Below are 22994 nucleotides of genomic sequence, written 5' to 3' on the forward strand. Positions count from 1 at the left end.
GAGCTATCCTAGTAGTAACACATTGAGGAAAGTACCCATTCTACCCTGAGACCTTTCTCAGGATGACTCATTCCTGAGCAGTGGCTCATCATACTAATTTTGGCAGTGGACCTTAAACCATCAGCAAATTAATAACAGATCAGGTATTGCATCTACCAAATGCCAGCTATTTGAGCTGTGCTATAATCAATCTGTGTTTGAAGGATCTAACATGCATAGCAAGCATAGCTTTTATAGTAACTATTCTATATACTTTCTACATGTTCCACCAGAAGTAGTTTTTCCAGAACTGCTAACTCACTAAACCTGAAGATGAAGCCATAAAGGTATACGAATCAGAAATATATTCAATTAAATGTACACCTTAGATATTGAGCAAGAATTTATTATTTTATTTGCAGCCTGAAATCATCGAGTATTGGGGGTATCCCAGCGAAGAGCATGAAGTTCTGACTAAAGATGGCTATTACCTTCATTTAAACAGGATTCCTCATGGAAAACACTCTTCACAGAATGAAGGTAGATCTGTAATATGACTTTTCCAACATTTTAATGACATACAAATTACATACATAGGTCATACATGGAAATCAGCAACTGTGTGGCAGTTTGTGTTATTCATTGTGTTGCCTCTGAACACAGCTTGGAAGATGTAGCTGGTACAAAATAAGATAGCTTGACCGCCTCAGTACAGTGACACTGATGATAAGGTTGTTGCACAGGCTACCAGTGGTTTTGACTCCTAGAGTGGATTTTAAGCAATTACACAATTATTTTATAGCTCTTTCAATCCTCCTATTTTACCGGTATTATATTTTTAATACGCTTAACTGTTATTGTTCTTTCAGTTGTGGCAGTTTACAAATATTGTTAAAGGAATGTCAATGTTAGTTTTATAGCAATAGCACTTATACATACTGTATTTTTTTGGAGTATAAAATGCACCGGAGTATAAGATGCAGCTTAGTTTTTGTGGGGAATTAGGAAAACAAAAATCTGCCTACCAGGTATTCATCTGGATAGGGTCCTTAGTCTGGTCAGCTTCAGCACATTAGTTTTCTGGTTTTGAGTGTGTGGGCACGCTTTTTATCCCCTGCTTGAGGATAAAAAACCAGCTTCTAAAGCACAGCTGAGAGGGAGCAGCAATGAGAAAAGCAGGCAAAGCACAGAGATCACTTCACTCGCGCCTTGTTAGGGCTGAAAAAAAGCTTCTAAAACACAGCTGAGAGTCAGAGGGAGCAGGCAAAGCTCACGAAGATTGCTTCACTCACTAGTGCCTTGTTAGGACTGAAAATAAAGCTTCGAAAAAGCTACATTCAGAGTATAAGACGCACCCAAATTTTCAGCCTCTTTTAGAAGGGAAAAAACAGGGGTGAAATGCTCCCGGTTCGGACCGGATCACCCGATCCGGTAGCGATGGAGGCAGGTGGTTCGGAGAACCAGTAGCAAAAATCCCTGCCCCCCTCCCCATGCCCAGCTGAGCCTTTTTTTTTAACTTTTAAAAACATTTTTTCTACAACCTCTTCGGCCAAAAAAATGCTTTTAAAAGTTAGAAAAAAAAGCCTCTGATGATCACGTGGCTCAGCTGGGATTGTCAAAGGATTTTAAAAGAAAAAAACCCTTTTTTTCTTTTAAATGCCTCTGACGATCCCAGCTGAATTGCCTGATCGGCAGAGGCTTTTTAAAAAAGCCTCCGCCAATCAGGCAACTCAGCTGGGATCGTCAAAGCCTTTTGAAAGCGTTTTTTTTTACAACCTCTTCGCCAAAGAGGTTGTAGAAAAAATGGTTTTAAAAGTAAAAAAAAAAAAGGCCACACCCACCCAATCACATTACCCCCTCCCACCAAGCCACACCCACCATACTGGTAGTAACAAATTTTAGATTTCACCACTGGGAAAAAGTGCTTTTTATACTCTGAAAAATACGGTATATACCATTCATTGTGCTTTTCAGCCCTCTCTAAGCCCTCTTTACCGACCTCAGAAGGATGGAAGGTTGAGCGAAACTTGAGCACAATTAAAGTTCTTCAAACATCTGGATTTGAATGGCAAACTGCGGTTGCCAGTGTCTGTATCTATGCACATAGCTCCAGTTGCATATATCTTAGAGCAGCTGCATCTTTTCCTGGGTTCCTGTGGATGCCTAGGAATAATCCTGGGTTCCTGTGGATTTCCTAGCAATAATCCTAGGAAAATAAACATTTGGTTTAGAGTGCCCTCTGCAAATGTCACATTGTCCCAGGTTATATTTTGCCCTTTGGATCCAGGTCTCCGCACAACCCTTATGTGAATGTGATGCTGAAAGGTGTCTAAATAACTCAGAGTGCATTCCTCAAATAATACTCTATTTCTGGAGGACAATTTTACTTACAGATAACAAACAATAAATCATTGTCGTCTTGGTTTTTTTGCAGGGCCTAGACCAAACGTTTTATTGGTACATGGTTCGCTGTGGGAAGGGAGATGTTGGATTGCAAATCTTCCTAGCAACAGCCTGGGATTTTTTCTAGCAGATGCTGGATATGATGTCTGGATATTAAACGTTAGAGGGACCACTTGGTCTAGAAGACACAAGGAATTTTCAATTGACCAGCAAGAATTCTGGGAATTCAGGTAAATTCCAAGGAGAATTGATAGTAAAAATATTTGCTGAAAGTCTACCAATTTGTTAGGAAAGGAGCTTATAGGGATTTATGTAAATTAATGAATAATATTTGCATATTATATAAACCAAGTTTAAAATGGATACAATAAATATTTATTCGAAAAACAAAGTCAGAAAGTAAAAATATATAAAAATGGAGAATAAGTCACCGGCTGTCATATCAGTAACAATTTTGAAATATGTGAACTGGTGAGGCATCAGGTTTTTAGTGACATGTTATTTTGTTTAACAATATATTTCCATTCTAGTTTTATTCCTTAAAAACCTTTTGGTTTTCTCAGCTCACTGGCAGATCTTCCTGTTCTGTCCCCCTTCCTCACCCAGGCAAACGTAATACCAAGCACGCCTGCCAATATTTTATTAGGTAAACAGATTAGAATTCTTGGCAGACCAAGGTTTTGGCAGCAAACTGCCAAATGCCTGCCAAGACCGTTTTCACTCCCATAAAGTAGAAGAGGACTTATCTTCAGTCCGTTCCAGGAGCAACAAATTATCCATGAGACAAGAGTTTAGTCAATGTTCAGTCCAAAATATATCCAAGCCGAATTTCAGAGATCACGATGTGAGTTTTAGGGTTTAACTTTGTCCATCACAAAGCCTGAAGAGCAATCCCACCCACTTTTATTACTGGTGGGGTGTGGCTCCATGACTCAGCTCAATCTCTGGCCCTCCCACGCATCTTCCGTTGCTGCGCATGCTTCTCCCTCCGACGCTGCCTGGGATTAAGCCAGGATTCATCATCCTCGCTCCCTGTCAATTGGTGCTCCGATATGCCTTCCTCCTGGCACATCCCAGGCTGTTCCTCCTGGCCTTCGGATGGAACCTGAGGCATAGCCAGAAAGGAGGGTCCTGGAGAGGGAGGCCTTGGCAATTCTTCCCCATCACCTTCTGAGTCTTCTTCCTCTGTTAGGACAGGCTCGGGAGTCGGGGTCACAACACTTCCAGGGCCTCCATCACCCATGAGGTCCCCCAAGTTATCTTAACAACCTGCATGTTCATTTAACAGTAACATCAGGAAAAGAAGGAGGTGAGGGCGTTAAACAAGCCTGTCTCATTTAACGGTTGTCACCATTTGTGACCATAATGAGCAAGCTCCATTATGGTCGTAGGTTAAGGACTACCTGTATTTATTCTTAATATGCATTTTTATAGCTTTTTTAAAAAAATCTTGATTTTATATCTGTTGTTTCTTTGATTGCTGTACACCCCCAAGAATCACTTGTGTGATAGGCGGTTATACAAATTTGATTAATATAATGATATGATATGATGTGACCTGATATAATATAAAACCCTTAAAGGCCTACAACCACCATCATTGCTGATGGAGGTTTATATTGAGGTTTATATTTAAAAAATGGAAATTGCAACAGGTGTACACACACACACACACACACACACCTGTTGCAATTTCCATTTTTTAAAATACCTCAATATAAATCATCATCACCAATACCATTTGCCATATGCTCAGGTATACATTTTCCTGAGCATATCAACTGTCTACTATTTTTTTTTTAATGAGGAAAACTACAATCTAATTGTAGGCTAATTGGGATTTGACATTTTGCTGATGCCATGATCAATAGACCTAATCAGGTGTTTTGACCTTAACATCCAGAGATGTAATATAAGCAAATAAAGGTGTGGAGTTTTTTTTAATGTATTTTTGTTTTTCAGTTTTCATGAAATGGCAATTTATGATATACCAGCAACAATAAATTTCATCCTACAGAAAACAGAACAAGATGGTTTATATTATGTTGGCCATTCCCAAGGAACAACGATAGGTAAATGAAGAATATAGTCCTGACAAAATGTTATAACAAAACTATTTTTCTCAATTTTCTCTAAATAAAAATATCTCCTTTGGAGATTTGTAATTTGCAATATTATAAACTTGCTAACAAGTCTTTCACCATTCAAAGTATTTGCCTGGTTTCTTTCTCTCTCTCTCTGTCTCTGTTTCTCTCTCTCTCTCTCTCTGTCTCTCTGTCTCTCTCTCTCTCCCCCCTTCCCTCTCTCTCTCTCTCTCTCTCTCTCTGTGTGTGTGTGTGTGTGTATAAATCAAGCTGATGAAGGGAGGAGAACTTGTGACTCAGAAGTTAATACAACTGCCTAACATGCAGCCCAAGTTCGAATCCAAGTAAGGGTATGGCTAGCTGATGAGAGCTAAATAGGTTGAAATAGATCTATACTAGTCTCCCTTTATTTCTTATCAGTGAAATATAAATTTTATATATGTATATGTATATGTATATGTATATGTAAAGTAAAGGTTCCCCTCACACATATGTGGTAGTCATTCCCAACTGTAGGGGGCGGTATTCATCTCCGTTTCAAAGCCGAAGAGCCAGCACTGTCCGAAACGCCAAAGGCACACAGAACGCTGTTACCTTCCCACCAAAGGTGGTCCCTATTTTTCTACTTGCATTTGTTATGTGCTTTCAAATTGCTAGGTTGGCAGAAGCTGGGATAAATAACGGGAGCTCACCCCATTACGTGGCACTAGGGATTCGAACTGTTGAACTGCCAACCTAAGCGTCTTAGCCACTGAGTCACCGCATATATACAGTATATATTCTTCAGCTCTGAAGAAGCTTCTTGGATGAGAAGTGAAACATCTTCAAAGAAAAACCAAAAAGTCCAGTTGCCTCTTGAAAAAGCACCTTTGGGATAACACAATCAAATCAGCCTCTTGATTGACTCCATGTCCATCTGTGGTCCCCAGGCCTATTGACAAAGCCATGCTTTTAGAGCCTTTTGGAAAAGCAAAAGGGAATGATATTCCATAAAGAAGGAGCCACCACCCCTAAGACCCTTTTTTGTTTTCCTACCAGATATTTAACCCTAATAAATGGGACCCAAAACATATCCTGCCTTCCTGTCTTGATGGGCTAGGTGCATGTAATAGATGAGAGGCAGTCCTTCAAATAGCCTGGCCTCAAGCCATTTAAAGCTTTAAAGGTGATTACCAGCATCTTGAATATTATGTGGAAGCAAAATGGCAGTCAGTGCTTAAGTCTAGGCTTATGCAAGACTCTTTGGATTGCTGAAATCTGAACTAACTAAAACTTCCAGATACCCTTCAAGGGCAGTCCCATATAATGTGTATTATAATAGTCCAAACAGGAGGTGACCAGGGTATAAGTGAGAAGGGCATAGTGATCCAGGAATGGACATAGCTGGTGGACAGCTCAAAGTTGTGCAAAGATGCTCCTAGCCACAACTGCCAACTGCTCCGACTTGATCAGGTGTCACAAATCCAGGGGAACCCCCAGATTATTCCCAAATGAATTACCTTTTAACCCTGGTCTGGGTATTTCTAAAGAAATTGTTCTACCCCAAGTGAAACAAATGTGTGGTAGGGAAAGAATTTCTCAAAATGAAAAATAAGATTCACTTATAAGCACTACTAAAAGAAGTTTTATCATGCAATCTTAAAGTTTTAACCCTTCCTTGCTTTTTTAAGCTTTTATTGCTTTGGGGCTCCTGCCCTGCCTCTCTGACAGAGTAAAGCTCATTATAAGCATCGCACCCGCCTACAACCTGCAAGATGCTCGTGGAACATTTGTTGTCCTAGGAAAAATTCCAGATGGACTTAGAGAAGTAAGTATTTATTTATTTACTTGCTGTACTTGTATGGTATCAATCTCTAGCTCTAGGTGACTAAAAGTGCCTGATTTTAACCCCCACCTCACAACCATGTATGTCATGCCATATGTTAGGCTTATTATTAATAAACAATACTGAATATTAATAGTAACTTGACAATCCTTGACCTATTGGGTTAAGGTGATTCGTATGGCACAAACTCCAAAGGAACTGGTGGAGAATTTGCACCTTGACTTCTAGAAAGGTGTCAGGGAACATTGTAACTGAGGATCAAAGGTCATAGTTTCAGGGATATTTCCTTGTCTAAATAGAGAAACAATGACCATGCATTGGGGAAAAAAAGAAAAAAGCAGTGGGAATGGAAGTGACAACTTCCAACTTCCAATCAATTTCCTCCTTAGATTTCATTGTGGAAAGCTGGCAATGAGCGAAATCTTCCCTTCCCTTCCCTTCCTGCAGGTAAATGACTGCTGCTGGATGGGGGAAGGAGGGAGGATTGCTTGAGCGGCTAGTAAATTGCCATGGAATATTAAAAATGAGAATCAAATAACCGCAGCAGCGGGCAGAAGCATTGAAGCAGCTGTAGCACTGAAGCAGTCACAACTTTTCCAATTTTCATTTTCTCTGGTGTAACGGAGCCAGACATTCTGTAAATTAGCCCAGTATATTTGTTGCCAAGGTTTTGTCCTGTGATACAACATTTTGTCTAATTAAAGGTTACACACAAAACAATTTGAGTACTATATATATAAAACATTGAATATTTGGAAAGCATGTGATGGAAGAATTCTTTTCAATAAATTCTGCAGAACTTCAGTATTGCAAAAGGATATTTTTTTCTGAGCACTTGAAAGTAGCATTGTACCTAGGTCAATTCACAAACAAAAAATTACATTACTGTGATTTAATATTATACCATGAGCAGAACTGAAAGATTTTTTTAAAAAATTCCATATAAAAACATAGAAACAAGGAAAACTGGCAAAAAAGTATCTAGTAGTCCATCTAGTCTGTCTTTAAGATATCTGTTTTTTGCTTTCTTTCTTTCTTTCTTTTATTTATTTATTATTTGTAATCATTTTTATATTTTAATCATTTTTATTTTATTTTTATTTTTTGTTGGATAATGGACATGTTTATCCCAAACTAGTTTAAACTCATTTACTCATGATTTACCCACTACCTCCACTGGAAGTTGGTTCCAAGCTTCCACTTTCTGTGGTCCCCATACCCCTCTCTAATAGAGTAAAGCAATTGGAGAAAAAGGGACTATAAGTGAGTAAGCTGTTTTTTCTTTTACACATCAAAAGCAATGCAATCATGTCAGCATCATGGATTTGGGAGCCACAGCCATGTTACATCAACCCCTTAAAACATTCAAACTTTTGAAAGAATGGTGCAGATTGGAGAAAGTATTTCCAGAATGCAAGGTAAAGTGTTGGCATAGTGTGCCTGCAGTTCCCAGACTTGGGCTGCAAGCATGATCACATTCCTTTTGATGTGTGCAAGATGGTTAGCAGCAGGGAAGTACAAAAATTTTCCCTGCCAGTTCTGTGGGCGTGGCTTGGTGGGCATGACTTGGTGGTCATATAATCAGGTGGGCACGGCCAACTTGACGTCACTCACATCACTCACTGTTAGAGCCAGGAATTGTCATGGAGTGAGTAAAATGTGGTGAAACTCACTTAACAATGCTCTTGCTTAGCAACCAAAATTTTGGACTCAATTGTGGTCATAAGTCAAGGACTATCTCTGCCTTCCACTGCATGGCAGCCTTGTCTTAGTAAGCTCCTTCTCCTTTCTGGCAATTTTCCTCTCTGTTAGAGGCACCAAAATAATCCAAACAATGTAAGGTTTCCTGCTTCTCTCTCTCTCCCCCTTCCTCTTTCTTTCTCTTTCTTTTTTTCTCTCTTTCTCTTTCTCTCTTTCTTGTCTCTCTCTCTTTCTTCTCTCTCTTTCTCTCCCTTCCTTCCTCTTTCTTTCTTTCTCTCTTTTTCTTTCTTTCGGCAGTGGGAAAAGGAAGAAAGTGCTCCAGAAGGGCTGGTGGCCTGGCCCAGAAGCAGCGTGTCCCCTGGATGCGGGCAGCAGAACCTGAGGCAGAGGGGAAGGCAAGCAGGTGGCAGTCTTGCCATGTCCCCCCGAGCCGGCTCCTCGGCCGAGCGCAGTGGGTCTCCCCACCCCCCCGCCACCACCAGAATCAGCCTTACCTTCTAGATCCTCCACCGGTGTATTCAGCATGCCCATCATCCCAATGGAGCCAGCGTGTTGGTAAGGCTGATGACAGGCGGCCCTTGGTGGAGATGTAACCGCCGCTCTGGGGCTGAGAGGGGTGGTGGCAGTGGTGCTCTGGGAGGGCAGGCAGATGTCCCAGTGCTGCACATGTGCAGCAGCCTCAGGACATCTGCCTGCCTGCCTGAAGCACTGCCTCCACCGTTCACTTTTGCTTCGTGCCGGGAGAAGGAAGAGAGCGAACAGTGGCACCGCGGCAGTGCTTCAGGAGGGCAGACGGATGTCCCAGGGCTGCTGCATGTGCAGCACCAGGACATCCATCTGCCTTCCTGGAGCACCGCTGCTGCCGACGTTGCCCCTCTCAGCCCCAGAGCAGCGGTTGCATCTCCACCAAGGGCTGACTGCCCATCCACTGGCTGGGCAGGGCTGGACTCCAACCTCGGAAGGCAAGTGGGCATGGGGGACTGCCAGGAAGGCTGCATGGAAGGCAGGCAAGCATGGCAGGGCTGCAGGGAAGGGAGTAGGATGTTAGCTCCCTTCCCCACAGCTGGGTGGCCCGGGCTTGCTTGCCTGCCTTCGCAAGCTGGCCACGGGGATGCCGGGAAGGCCACGTGGAAGGCAGGCAATTTGCAGAATTTGCAATTTTTATAATGCAAAATTGTGCACATATGTGAAAAAGATTGGATGGCAGAAATCTAGAGAATGGCTTCGAATGATAATGCTAATGTGGGGAAGGTAAAATTCATGTTGGAATAAGGAGGAATGTGCTTGGAATTGCAAGATTACTTTCTCACAGGCCATTTTATTTTACAGGCAATATGGGGTACTAAAGAATTTTCCATTTCTAATGAGAGAATAAAATCCATCATGGTCCATGCATGCAGCTATCCACTGATTGACTACCTTTGCCTACAGAACATTTTCCTTACAGGAGGATATAATCAGAAAAACTTAAATGTAGTAAGTAAGCTCTATTTTGATTTTCTACAAAGATACAAATGAGGCAGACCAGGTCAGGAAAATAGTCCATAGGAAGACTAGAATTCTACTTTAAAGGCAGTGTCTGTCAATCTTGGTGACTCCCAGAATTATTTCTACCAGATTCTGTAACAGCTTTGTTCCCTATGCCATCCATCTGGTAAACTCACAAGATTCGTTTTTCTTGCCATAAATATGTAAACTTCCAAACTAGACTGTGTTGTTTCTCTGTGTCATATAATATATGTGGGTATATACATACATTTGTATTTATTTGTATGTATGTATGTATTTATGTCTATCTATCTGTCTATCTATCTATCTATCTATCTATCTATTATCTATCTATCTATCTATCTATCTTGTCATGTTTATGTAGTGTAAAATTGGAAGTGGTGACCCTTTAAGAGCTATATACAATGAAATTTCATTTTTAATGTATGCCAATTAGTGTACATTCAAAGTGACAATAAAGTTATTCCATTCCATTCCATTCCATTCCATTCCATTCCATTCCATTCCATTCCATTCCATTCCATTCCATTCTATTCTATTCTATTCTATTCTATTCTATTCTATTCTATTCTATTCTATTCTATTCTATTCTATTTTATTCAAGTCCATCTTAATATGCTATTCCTGGTATGTGATGTTTTGTATACATACAGAGAAAGAAGCACTCTTGTAATCTTTGACTTTTAGGCTTGCTGTCAAACATCAATACTAATGACTGTTTTGAACAATATGCAGGTTGCATTACACGAATGGCTATTTTATATGTGAAATTATGACTGAAATATTTCTGCACCTATATTGGTTCACACTGTCAGGAAGTTTCTCCTTAGAAAGTCTTTTGTTCAGTTTACTTCATTGCTTCTTCTTTTGCCTTCTGGTGCTTTGGAAAATACATTGCCCCCCCCCCACTTCTTTCTGGCAGCCCCTTAAAAGCCTGTTGCCTATCACACTCTTGGGCAAAGCATGTGAGCCATTTCCTCCTTTCAGTGGTCCATGAAAGTGCATCTATAGTATGCACTTAAAGTTGAAAAAAGGTGAACAACATTTTTACAGAACTATAGATACGTTGAGGCAGGGTGTGACAAGGAATGGCTGGGAGGGGAGGGGCCAGGTGAGGCACCCCTTGACGTGAGTGACATTGAGTTGGCCACAGCTACCCAGTCACATGACCATCAAGCCACACCCACTGTCATATGACCATCAAGCCACACCCACAAAATAAGCCACGCCCACAGAACCAGTAGTAAAAAAAATTAGAACCCACCCCTGATTTCTATTCTATTCTATTCTATTCTATTCTATTCTATTCTATTCTATTCTATTCTATTCTATTCTATGTTGGGAAACACTGCTTGAAATTCTGCCTGTGTTATTACCTGTCCTCTTTTATATCCCAGGGAGTCAAGGGGAATTGAAGAAATCATTCTTTCTCATACATGCACGCTGCTTCTGCGTTTGCTGTTTTTCTAATAACTACTAGCTGCTTTCTCCAATGTCATCATCATGCCTCCTTATAAGAGAGGAAGAAATAAAAACAAAAAAAGAAAAATATATATAGTGTGCAAAGAGCATGAAATCTTATTCAGTAAACTAGGACATTTGCTTCTTCTAGCTTGAAGACATCCATTCTCCAACTGGTAGTCTTTGTTTAGAAACCGCAATTCGGATCAGCAACTTGGTGTTAATCAAAGCAATCACTAGATCTGTCAAACTCGCAGCCCACAGGCCAGATGCATCACACACTGGCCACGCTCATGCCCAATTAGCGAAGGGGAAAAAAGTTGTGATACATCACATGATGACGGCATGACAATGGGAGTTTGACACCCCTGACTAGGTGAATTTATGAGTTGTTGTTTTTTACTTTATATACCTGCAAAGGTCCTAAATGTGATGATTGTCATAAAGTTGCTTTTTCATCAGAACAATATCACTAAATGAGGCATTGTTAAACAATGTATTTACCAGAGGTGGGCTGCTGCCGGTTTGGACCAGTTCACCTGAACTGATTGCTCAGATTCTTCATGGTTCAGAGAACTGGCAAATCATACCACTGGCTGGCCCCGCCCCACCCATTTTTCGGGCTGTTTTCAGCCATTTTCAGGCCGTTTTTGGGCCAATTCTAGCCAGAAAATGGCTGAAAATGGCCCCCAAAATGGCCTGAAAATGGCCCAAAAACACTCCAAAACAGGCCATTTTTCGGGCCATTTCCAGGCCATTTTTACAGCTAAAATCAGCCCGAAAAACAGCCTGATAAAGCCCAAAAAAAGGCCTGAAAACATCCCAAAAAACCTGGCTGCAAGAGGAAGAGAAGCCATGCCCACTCAGTCACATGACCCACCCAGCCACGCCCACGCAGTCATTATGGCAGAGAACTGGTTCTTACTACTGGTATTTACATTTTATCACTCTAATGACTAGAGCGCAGAATCTTGAAATAATTGTTTTCAGGCAAGCAGTTTCCTTATGTAGGAAAAGTTAATTCATAGAAATATATTTGTCTACAATAATTGCTAAAATGTTTACAGGAGGTACCTTCTGAGAAAAGTTGACACTATAAGCCAAAAATTATACTGTTGGTTGGAGGGAGCAGTGAGTAATAGTCAGCAAAGGATTAGGAGCCAAAGTAATGGCCTCTTTCAACAATAGTAAAATATATTGCATTGGCTTAATTGCCTGCTTATTTACATGTAGAAGTGGGACTCTTCACTGGATATTCTCTAAGGATAAAAGAAAATAATGAGGCTGTGGAAAGAGATTGGATTCAGTGAAGAGCTGTTCAAACCAACTATTCAAGGCAAAGAGCCTGATCTGGACCACTGCATCAAATAAATTGGCCCCCAATAGATTCAAAAGCTCTATAACTTATCTGTTACCAGCACTACGTCTTCTGTTCCATATACTGAGAACATTGATGTAATTACGGGACCGCCTTCTGCCACCAATAGCCTCCCACCGGCCGGTTCACTCCCACAGAGAGGGCCTCCTCAGGGTGCCGTCGGCCAGACAATGCCGGCTGGCGACCCGCAGGAGGAGAGCCTTCTCTGTGGTGGCACCTACCCTATGGAACAATCTACCCCCAGAGATACGAGTGATCTCCGACCTCCGGACTTTTCGTCGGGCCCTAAAAACTTATTTTTTTCAGTTAGCCGGTCTGTCTTGATTTTAGGGTTAGTTTTAAAAATTTAATATTGATTTTAAATTGACAAGTTTTAAATTACGGGCCAAATTTATAAATTATTTTAACTCTATTTTTAACTGTAATGTTATGTATAGATGTTTTTATTTTGGCTGTTCACCGCCCTGAGTCCGAAAGGAGAAGGGCGGTATAGAAATTTGAATAATAAATAAATAAAGTCAATGTATAGACCCTCAGCTGAGCAACAGAAACTCACGATTTGGTAGGGGAAAAGTTATTATGAACAGGCATTTTTAAAGGCATGTAACAGTAGATCACATATAGATCTCAATTCCTGGCAAATAGATGGGGAAGAAATTGAGATAGTGACAGATTTTATTTTCCTGGGCTCCAAGATCACCGCAGATGGGGACTGCAGCCAAGAAATTAAAAGATGTTTGCTCCTGGGGAGGAAAGCTATGGCAAATCTAGATAGCATACTAAAAAAACAGAGACATCACCCTGCCAACAAAAATGCATATATTCAGGGCTATGGTTTTCCCAGTTGCCATGTATGGCTATGAAAGTTGGACCATAACAAAGGCTGATGGCCAAAGAATTGAGGCCTTTGAACTATGGTGCTGGAGAAAACTTCTGCGAGTCCCTTTGACTGCAAGACAATCAAACCGGTCAGTCCTAGAGGAGATCAACCCTGACTGCTGTTTAGAAGGCCAAGTCCTGAAGATGAAACTCAAAAACTTTGGCCACCTAATGAGAAGGAAGGACTCACTGGAGAAGAGCTGGGAAAGATTGAGGGCACTGGAGAAGAGCTGGGAAAGATTGCTGGGAAAGATTGAGGGCAAAAGAAGAACAGGATGACAGAGAACAATGTGGCTGGATGGAGTCCCTGAAGCAGTAGGTGTGAGCTTAAATGGACTCCAGAGGATGGTAGAGGACAGGAAGGCCTGGAGGAATATTGTCCATGGGGTCGCGATGGGTCGGACACAACTTCACAACTAACAACAACAACGGTTGTGTGCAACTTATTTTTGAAAATTGAAGGAACAGATTTTTGCTCATTTGTTTATATTTTACAAGAGCGTAACAATAAAAGAATCCTTTCATATATACCCCTCAGAGTAAAAATATAAATTCATTTTCTTTTTCAGTGTCGAGCAGATGTATATGCTGGGATCAATCCTGATTACTCATCTGTAAAAACTATGAATCACTGGAGCCAGGTACAGTATGACTTTAATTTGTTAGTTAATTTCAAGACAAATCCAAATTGAGATATCAGTGTTTTAATTAAGCAAATGGTTGGTATGGGTACAAATACATTACTACAAATGTTTGTTTGTTGGTCATGTAGTTTTAAAATTATTTTTTTACTTTTCTATATTTTTTATAAAATGTCTTATAAAGAATCCTATTACTGCATTGTGGGATTCCTTGATCTAGGAACATGGCTATCTAAGATCCTCCTTGCAGCTCCCAAATACAGTATCAAATATGAAATTGTTTGATTTTTGACTTTTAAAGGAAAACAAAACTGGTGCCAATGCATGTCTCCACTTTTAGTGATTTCCTGGGAAATCCAAATAAGATAATAGAAGAAACACCTCATTATTAAAGAAGTGGTTTTTCTATTAACAATTAAGAAATGGTTTTTGCGAAAACAAATGCTTAGCATGAGTTCTATACTTACATCAAGGAACTCTTGTTTGCTGACCCTATCCCTGTCATCATAATCCAAGTAGAGAGGCCACTAAGGGTAAGTTACATCTATTCCTTCCCAGCTTATTCACCTACTTTTTCCAACCACCTGATTCTCAGGTGATATCCAACCAAACACTTAAAAATATAATGAAATGCAGCAGTGAATCTATAATAAATGTATTAAACATCATCATAATACTACTACCTTGATGTGCTTGTGGGGCTTGTGTGCTCTGAGCAAGATGAGAGTTATGCCAGAGGTTCAACCACACTGGACCATACTAAGGAACCATCAAACAGTGTCTCTCCCATAAAAAATATAATGAGTTGTAATTTACAGATCCATACTGGATTGGTTATTGCCCAGGATATCAAGTGTTGTAAATCAGAGGTCCAGGCTTTTGCTCTGTGTGAAGATGTCTCTCTCACTCTCGCAGAGAGCTTTATTTTTTATACAGTTTTACACAGGCAGATAAAAGGCAGGACAGCAACAGTGTTCTAATTGGCAAATCTTCCTCCCTGTTCACCCACTCAGAAGGTCAGATAACACAGACCAGAGAAATAATGAGATCATACAGGAAGAAGATACAATGACACCAGAAACAGAAGCAGTTTGCTGCGTTCTGCCCGATGTCATGGACTTCAATTCCCTACATCCTACTCTTTTTTATCTTGTTTGTGAAGCCATCCTCTTACGAGGGGCCAAAAAAAGGGGTTATTATCAGGAGAGGAAAATCCTTGCAGTTGCTTATATAAGGCATGACTTTGAGACAACGTAGGAAGGGATTTAAAGCAAAATGCAGTTATACATATATTACAAAAGGAAGAAATACACTGAACAAAACCTCCAATTAAAAACCTCCTCCAATTAAAATAACACAAATTATAGGCCAAATTATACAAAATTTTAAGTTGATGCTAAATGTTTCTTGACTCAGGATAAAGTTCCCTGCATTGATGCTTTTTCCAAAGAAACAGGTAGCGTTGTATTCAAAGAAGCCAGCAAAGTAATATCAAATATAAGCACCAGCTCACTCCAAAGAAATAAGCCAACTAATGTACACATCTGCAGTTATAATTGAATATCTTGGATGCAAAATCAATAAACAAGAAAAAGTCAATAATACAAAAGCAATAAAGAATCTGGATTAAGAGGATCATTACAAAAACTAGGGCAACCTTCAAGCTGACATCATCAAGTCAAGCTATTTAGTGGACAATACATCAGAAGAGTGAAAAACATCTTAATTCTTCTTAAACTCCAAAATCAATAGAGGAAATTCCATTAATTCATTCATTCATTCATTCATTCATTCATTCATTCATTCATTCATTCATTCATGACAGTTTATATAGCCACCAATTCATTCTCAGTGACTCTGGGCAGTTTACAAAGATACAAAACCTAATAAAAAGCAATAACCGTTCCCTCCTCACACACCCTCACCCCCATCCACCCACCCCAGTAGTTGCTGCAAGATTGCACTGACTGATTACAAAGAACAGCATGACGAAGTAGCAACAAGGGTGCACTGGAAGATCTACAAGAAATGCCATTAACCTGCAACCAAGAACTGGTGGTAGCACAAAATATACAAAGTAATAGAAAACGAAGATGCTAAAGTGCTCAGGGACTTTAGAACTGAAACAGACAAGCACCTGCCACATCATAGGCTTTGCAACTGTCAATAAGAAAGACAAAAAAGTCTGGATAATGGGTGTGGCAATACCTGGAGACAGCAGACTAGAAGAGGAAGAGTTGGAGAAGACGACAAAATACGAAGACCTGCAAATAGAAACACCCTGCGATATTATCCATTAACTAAACTCTGGCTAAAAATGCCAAATCCAGTTTAAACACCTAGCTGAATGTGCAGTGAACCGTAATTAGAAAATTATAAAAATAGAAAATTATAGAAAATTATAAATTAATTAGAAAATCTGCGCATTAACAAAAAAAAAATTCCATCTGTTAGTTACAAAAGGCCACACTCCTTGGACCCCGATATATACTAGGCAAATACGTTATGACGTTCTAGGTTCCTGGGAAGATCTTGATGAGTTTCAAGCTACCAGCTAAAGAACTGGCAGCTGTTATTTCACATTGTTATTTATATAATAATAGTAATACAAACAAAGACAATATTAATACATTTAAATGTATTTTAAAATGTATTTTACATTTTAACAATTAAAATATGCTAAAAAGCTAGAAATCTATTTCCTATTATACTGTATGAAGCTAAGTTATAAAGCTAACAAAGGTGACTATTTTGTCTGATTTTGTTTTAAACTCCCAAGTTGCATTGATGTTTCTTGTTTCTTTCTAGTTACTGTAAGATATGTTTCTATTGTTTGTTTTTATTGTACTTGAGAGATAAGCAACTACATAAATTTGACTTTAAAAATAAATATGATTAAATCAAGGCTACGTAGAAACATTTGGCTCCATTTTGACATTTTGACAATATAAATAAATTTTCAAAATCTTGGAGGAAATAATTTCTAGAAAACATTATTTCACTATACTTTATACCGGGGTGGGCTGCTGGGGGTTCGCAGGGGTTCAGGAGAATCTCTAGCTAAGATTCTGTGCAGTTCAGAGAACCCCCAAATCCCACTCCTGGCTGGCCCCATCCACCCCGCCCCTCCCCTCCCAGGAGTCCCCACGCAGCCTGTTTTGGATGCAGGTAAGTGCAGGGCAAGCATGGAGACTTAGAGAGGGCGAAAAACGGGCCTACCGGAAGTTTGGGAAACGGGGCCATTTCTGGCCTCCAGAGGGCCTCCAGACCCTGGGAAGGCCATTTTTGCGTTTCCAGAGGCTCAAGGAAAGCCTCTGGAGCCCGGGGAGGGCAAAAACATCCCTATGCCATGATGCAGGATGTCGACTAGGCCACGCCCACCATGGCCACCCCCACCCAGCAACTGGGCAGAGAACCCCTGGCTAAAATTTTGGAAGCCCATCCCTGTTTTACACCCATGTGGAAGTCTGTTCCAAGGCAGAGTAAAGTACCTCTTGTTTCCAAAGTAGTTTTCTTTTTTATTTAAGATTTCACATTACATTTGGATTAGTTCCTTTTATGAATTTTGCATATATACTATTTTAAAATTTATTCTCTGTGAAATGTATTTAGTAAAATACAATCAGAAATAGTAAAATAGTATTTTCTCTTTCTATAAAATTGCAGTTGAAAAATATTGTGCATACATCTGTATATCTCTCTTGCTAATATTTTTAATATTAATATTTCAAAACTAATGTTTTAATTGTGATTGTTTTCATTTCTTTTTAGATTATACGTTCTAAAGAATTTAAATATTATGACTATGGTTATAAGAACATAGAAGTATACAATATGGTAAGAAAAAGTAGATGGTGATAGGAATTTGACATTTTTTTAAAAAATTCCTAATTAAATAGTGTTAATCAACAGCTATACATATTTCCAAACTAAAAATGCAAAATTAGGTAAAATTATATAAGTTTATATATGAACACATGTAGATTTTTGTATTCTTTCATTTTGTGTGGCGGAGGAGTAATTATCCATCTTTCTGACAATATTATCTTCTCCTCACAGAGGACACTTGTAACCCCAAGGTGGAGCTTCAAGTAAGCAGAGTCCAAATTCTCACTTTGACCATACAATTTCTCTCGGTCTGCTCTTCTTTCCTGTATTGCAAAGCCAGTGAAAACTTTGTTCTTCCCTGCCCTTATTTGGATTCAAGAAGACCTATTGAGTATTTAAGTGGCAGTAACATAACACAGTAAATGTGGATGCCTCATATCACCATAGAACTGGAGGACGACAACAAACCCATAGCAAAAGCAATCCATGAACAAAAAATATGGTGGTAACCAGGGGAGGGCTGCTGTAGGTTTGCAGGGGTTCGGAAAAACCTCTAGGTAAGATTCTGTACAGTTCAGAGAACCCCCAAATCCCACTCCTGGCTGGCCCCGCCCCCACCCTCCCAGGAGTCCCCACGTGGCCCGTTTTGGATGTAGGTAGAGTGCAGGGCACACACGGAGGCTCGGGAAGGGCAAAAAAATGGACCTACTGGAAGTTTGGGAAGGCCAGAAATGAGCCTGTTTCCACCTCCAAAGGGCCTCTGGAGCCTGGGGAGGCCATTTTTGCCCTCCCAGAGGCTCGACAAAAGCCTCCGGAGCCTGAGGAGGGCAAAAATGCTCCCCCCACCGTGGTGCAGGAGACCGACTAGGCCACACCCACCATGGCCATGCTCACCCAGCAACCGGGCAGAGAACCCCTTGCTAAAATTTTTGAAGGCCACCCCTGGTGGTAACTCCATTTTCCACCCACCAGTGGGTCTTCCTGGCTACTTCTCCTTAACTACAGTACAGGAAGAGAAAGCATGTTACTTCTGTCCAGATTTCAGGCCTATGGATGAACTGATATCCAACAGAACTAAAAGCAAAGGAAGCATAAGGCCCATAACAGTAGATCCAGTTGTAACCTTGCCACAAAACTAATGGTGCATTTCTAGAGAAAGATTATATGATCTCTTGTTGAATTGCATACTCCAAATACCTTCAAGGGTTTAATGGGGAGGTAGCCTAAATCTAACACAGAGGTCATATCATAAGTACCCACCCCACCCCACAGCTGGTGAATAGGGCAGGTGTGGGCTCAGAAACAGACATTCTCTGCTATAACTCTCCTCTCTTGGACCTTCTTCTCCGAGCCCAAAGATGGCTCCATTGTTGGCAAAAGATTTGGAAAACTGTTAAAATGCAGCTTTTCTGAATAACTGGCAGGGACAAAGGAACAGTGTTGAATGATTCACAAAGTATTTTTTTCCAGGTAAAGTGAGAATTGTACTTCCATTACCGTTGTAGTATATTTATTTTGAATTATCTAGATTGTTAAGATAAGCTCTTGATAATCAATCAACCTCACACAAAACAATGATGCCATGTTTCTCTACAAAAAACTTCAGATCTTCTCTTGTAAATAAATTTTCCAGTCTAGTTAAACTTCAGTATCCTGAAAGAGCCCCTGACATTTTCCATGGCTTAATACTAACATAACATTTAGCAATAGCAATAGCAATAGCACTTAGACTTACAGTATATACCACTTTACAGTGCTTTACAGCCTTCTCTAAGCGGTTTACAGAGTCAGCATGTTGCCCCCAACAATCTGGGTCCTCATTTTACCCACCTCAGAAAGATGGAAAGCTGAGTCAACCTTGAGCCTGGCAGTCAGCAGAAGTAGCCTGCACTAATGCACTCTAACCACTGCGCCATCATGGCTCATTTACTGTCTTGGTTGATGATCCCTCAGTACTTGTTCCTGTCAGATGGTGATGTCTTAATGTTAGATTAGTTCTCCCTAAAGCTCTGAAATCAAGATACCATTATCTGACTGCAAGACTATAGAAGGCAGAGACAGAAAGCTTTTAGTTTTAATAGTTATTAAGCAAAACAAGTAGTTGCCTTCTCTTGGTGGCCTCCACCTTTCTGGATGCCACTAGGTCACCTATTTGTCACAGTCCTATTTGATTCTGGCATATGCCTACACTATTGACCAGCTGTCAAAATTCCATGAATCCACTAGGCCAGGGGCGTCAAACTCGATTTCATTTAGGGCTGCATCAGGGTTGTGTTTGATCTCGGGGCCGGGATGGGCATGGCCAGGTTGGGAGTATCCAGCTTGACATCACTCCTCTTGAGGGCGCCTGTTCTGGCCCAAGCACTCTGCCAGCTAAAATGGCCTCTCAAACACTGTTTTCGGCTGCCACGGCCTCCTTCAACCCTCTGCCAGTGAAAACTCTGAGGAATGCAGGAGGCTGTAGCAGCCAAAAACAGAGCCCGGGAGCCCATTTTAGCTGGCAGAAGCACCCCGGGCCGGTCCTTCGCTGTTTCCAGAGTGGCCCTGTGGGCCAGACCTAAGTACCCCATGGGCTGAGAGAAAGTTAGTGGCACAAGGTCACTTTCTAGCTGGCTTTGTGCCTAAGGTGGAACTAAAACTCATAGTTTCCTGATATCTAGCCTGATGCCTTAACCACTACTGCATGCGGACCTCCCAAGCTCCATTTTCACTGGCAGAGGGTTGCTGGAAGCCGCGGCAGCTGAAAATGGAGCTTGGGTGCCCATTTTAGCTGGCACCGTGGGCCAGTCCTTCACTGTTTCCAGTGTGGCCCCATGGGCCAGAACTAAGTACCTTGCAAGCCGGATCCAGGCCCCGGGTTTGACACTTCTACACTAAGCAGTTTCTGTGCACAGTGCGCATAATTCCCAAATTACATTCCTTTCTTTCTCTTCTTTCAATCCACAGACAACACCTCCGTTTTATAAAATAGAAGATGTTACTGTGCCAGTAGCCGTGTGGAGTGGAGGAAAAGATTTTCCTATAAGCGCTCGTAATATAGAATCATTGCTTCCTCGAATCCCTCATTTAGTTTTCTATAAGAATATTCCTGACTGGGAACATTTTGATGCAGTCTTGGGTTTGGATGCTCCACAACGTTTCTATCCCGATGTGCTTGAATTGATGCAGAAGTACAAGGATTAATATCAGGGTTGGAGTCTCTGGTAAAACAAAAACAACAACATCTCAGATGTCTATGGTGATTCTCAGTTTTCCAGTTCATGGTTCATCTTTGGAACATCTCAGCCATTTGCCCATTTCTTGAAATCTTAGAATCCATCTTCTTAAATTAAATGATGGCTTATTTTACAGAAATCCATATAAATCAAAGTTTCTTCAGAGAGTTAGCTGATATATTATCAAAATTCATCTTCGTACATATAGACCGTTATTCCACAGAACCTTTGAAGAAGTTTCGGATTAGATCTGACTTTTCCCCCAAAATAATTTGTAATCAAAGTGACTGAGCCCAAGTATCACCTCTAGGAAAATAGTTTTACAGCCTAAGTTTCTTTTCTTTCATTATTCTAATTAAATTGAGCAGTTTAAGCATTGATAATAACTGTAAGAAGGATGTTTTAGCCTCCTTTACTGTGTTTACTACTTTACTGAAACAAATTCAGATAAGGCTTAATCTAATTTTTGTCTAGGAATGTTTTTGCTATATTAACCCACAGATCTTCTTATAGTTGTTCCAAGTTCCACCATTTCTCCAGCGTTTGCATTCTAATTACCATGTACCCTTGATTGAAATTGTATTTGCAGTTTGTCATTAATTTCTCAATGCTGTCTATCCCTGCTTCCTAGAACTGCATACACTTGTATATCAGTGATATTGACTGTATATACTGGACTTTTTTTCTGTTTAATTGTGTTTGATTCTCATAAGACCAGGGGTGTCAAACTTGTGGCCCACAGGCCAGATGCGTCACATGCTGGCCATGCCCACCCCTATTCCAACAAAGGAGGGGAAAGTCACACTACGTCATGTGACGACAACATGACAACGCGAGATTGACACCCCTGTCATAGACTGCCAGGACTGCAATTTTCTTGGCAATATTTTTCATAAATGATTTCCATTGTCTCCTTATTGAAGAGCTGAGAGAAAGTGAGTGGCACAAGGTCATTTTCTAGCTGGCTTTGGGCCTAAGGTGGAACTAGAACTCATAGTTTCCTGATTTCTAGCCTGATGCCTTAACCTCTACCGCAAACTGGTTCTCATACATGAAGAGAGGCAGTCATTAATTAGATGATGCCTGAGCACTTACTCAGCAATGCTTCTTTTGAATATAGTTTCCATCAAAAGGACTCATGTTCAGAATAATCATATATTTCTTTCAGCATTGGGACTGATTACTGTGGTAATATCAAGGCAGTCTTTTTAGATAATACAGGAACTTAAATTACATTGCTCCCCTTGTGTATCAAACAAGTGAAGTGAATAATAAGGATATAATAAATAATACTAGAATATGATATACTGGTTCTGTAACCATTAGGTTCCTGTAATACATATATGCCTTTGTATTTGTATCACATATATTATGCCTTTGTATTTGTATCTCCTGTAACAAACATATTCTGTTATTAAGCCTCTGTAATGTATCTGGTATTTGTCAAACATATGTCCCTGCCATTTGACCTGAACCCATATCAATCTTCTCCCTGTTTTTTCTTGTGCCATCTAAGAGCATGGTACGTATCTCCAAGGGATAATTTACACCTCAGTCCTAATTTATGTTTGATTTGGATAGACTCCTACTTTCCAGGGCCAGGGGGCCAAAGTGGCCAATTGAGTAAACAAAGAAATGCTCAAGATGACTAATTGGGAAGTTTCTATTCCCCCTTGCAGGGCAACAAGGAATACACAAACCTAAATTAGGAGGCCAGAATTGGGTACTAAGCTGACGTCTCTGAGGGTATAAAAGGACGCCATACCTTCCCCAAGGTGTGGCTATCTCCTCGCATGCATTGTATCTGTATCTTCTGGATATAGTTCCACCCAGTATTTTGTTTTTGGCCATAAATAAAATCTGGTTTTTTTGCAAGCCTCGTTTTGAGTCTCTCTCTTTGGCATTCTGGTGACTCAAGTGTATTTTGGGACCTTACACAAGGAAACTTATCCTAGCTGAACCAGTGGTGGGTTGCTACCGGTTCTACCCGGATCAGTGAACCGGTAGCGGCGGCGGCAGGAGGCTCCACCCACCCACATCAGATGCTTCTGGGCATGTGCAGAAATATCGCACACACAAGAGGGAACTGGT

At 40.5% G+C, this 22994-nt stretch overlaps 1 protein-coding gene across 1 annotated transcript in view; it reads left to right on the top strand.

The window, feature by feature from the left end:
* The window catches only part of LOC117673142 (putative lysosomal acid lipase/cholesteryl ester hydrolase), a 24079-nt gene extending 1301 nt beyond the window's left edge, over positions 1-22778 (top strand). Inside the window, exons 3-10 of the mRNA XM_060682900.2 lie at positions 402-519; positions 2414-2612; positions 4345-4454; positions 6137-6273; positions 9322-9468; positions 13789-13860; positions 17632-17697; positions 20635-22778. Coding sequence (XP_060538883.2) covers positions 402-519; positions 2414-2612; positions 4345-4454; positions 6137-6273; positions 9322-9468; positions 13789-13860; positions 17632-17697; positions 20635-20871 — 1086 coding nt within the window. The 3' untranslated portion in view covers positions 20872-22778. The remainder of the gene's footprint in view (positions 1-401; positions 520-2413; positions 2613-4344; positions 4455-6136; positions 6274-9321; positions 9469-13788; positions 13861-17631; positions 17698-20634) is intronic.
* The last annotated feature ends 216 nt before the right edge of the window (positions 22779-22994 follow it).

This window comes from Pantherophis guttatus, chromosome 6, assembly GCF_059756535.1.
Source record: "Pantherophis guttatus breed Tessera chromosome 6, ASM5975653v1, whole genome shotgun sequence".
NCBI classification, from domain to species: Eukaryota; Metazoa; Chordata; class Lepidosauria; order Squamata; family Colubridae; genus Pantherophis; species Pantherophis guttatus.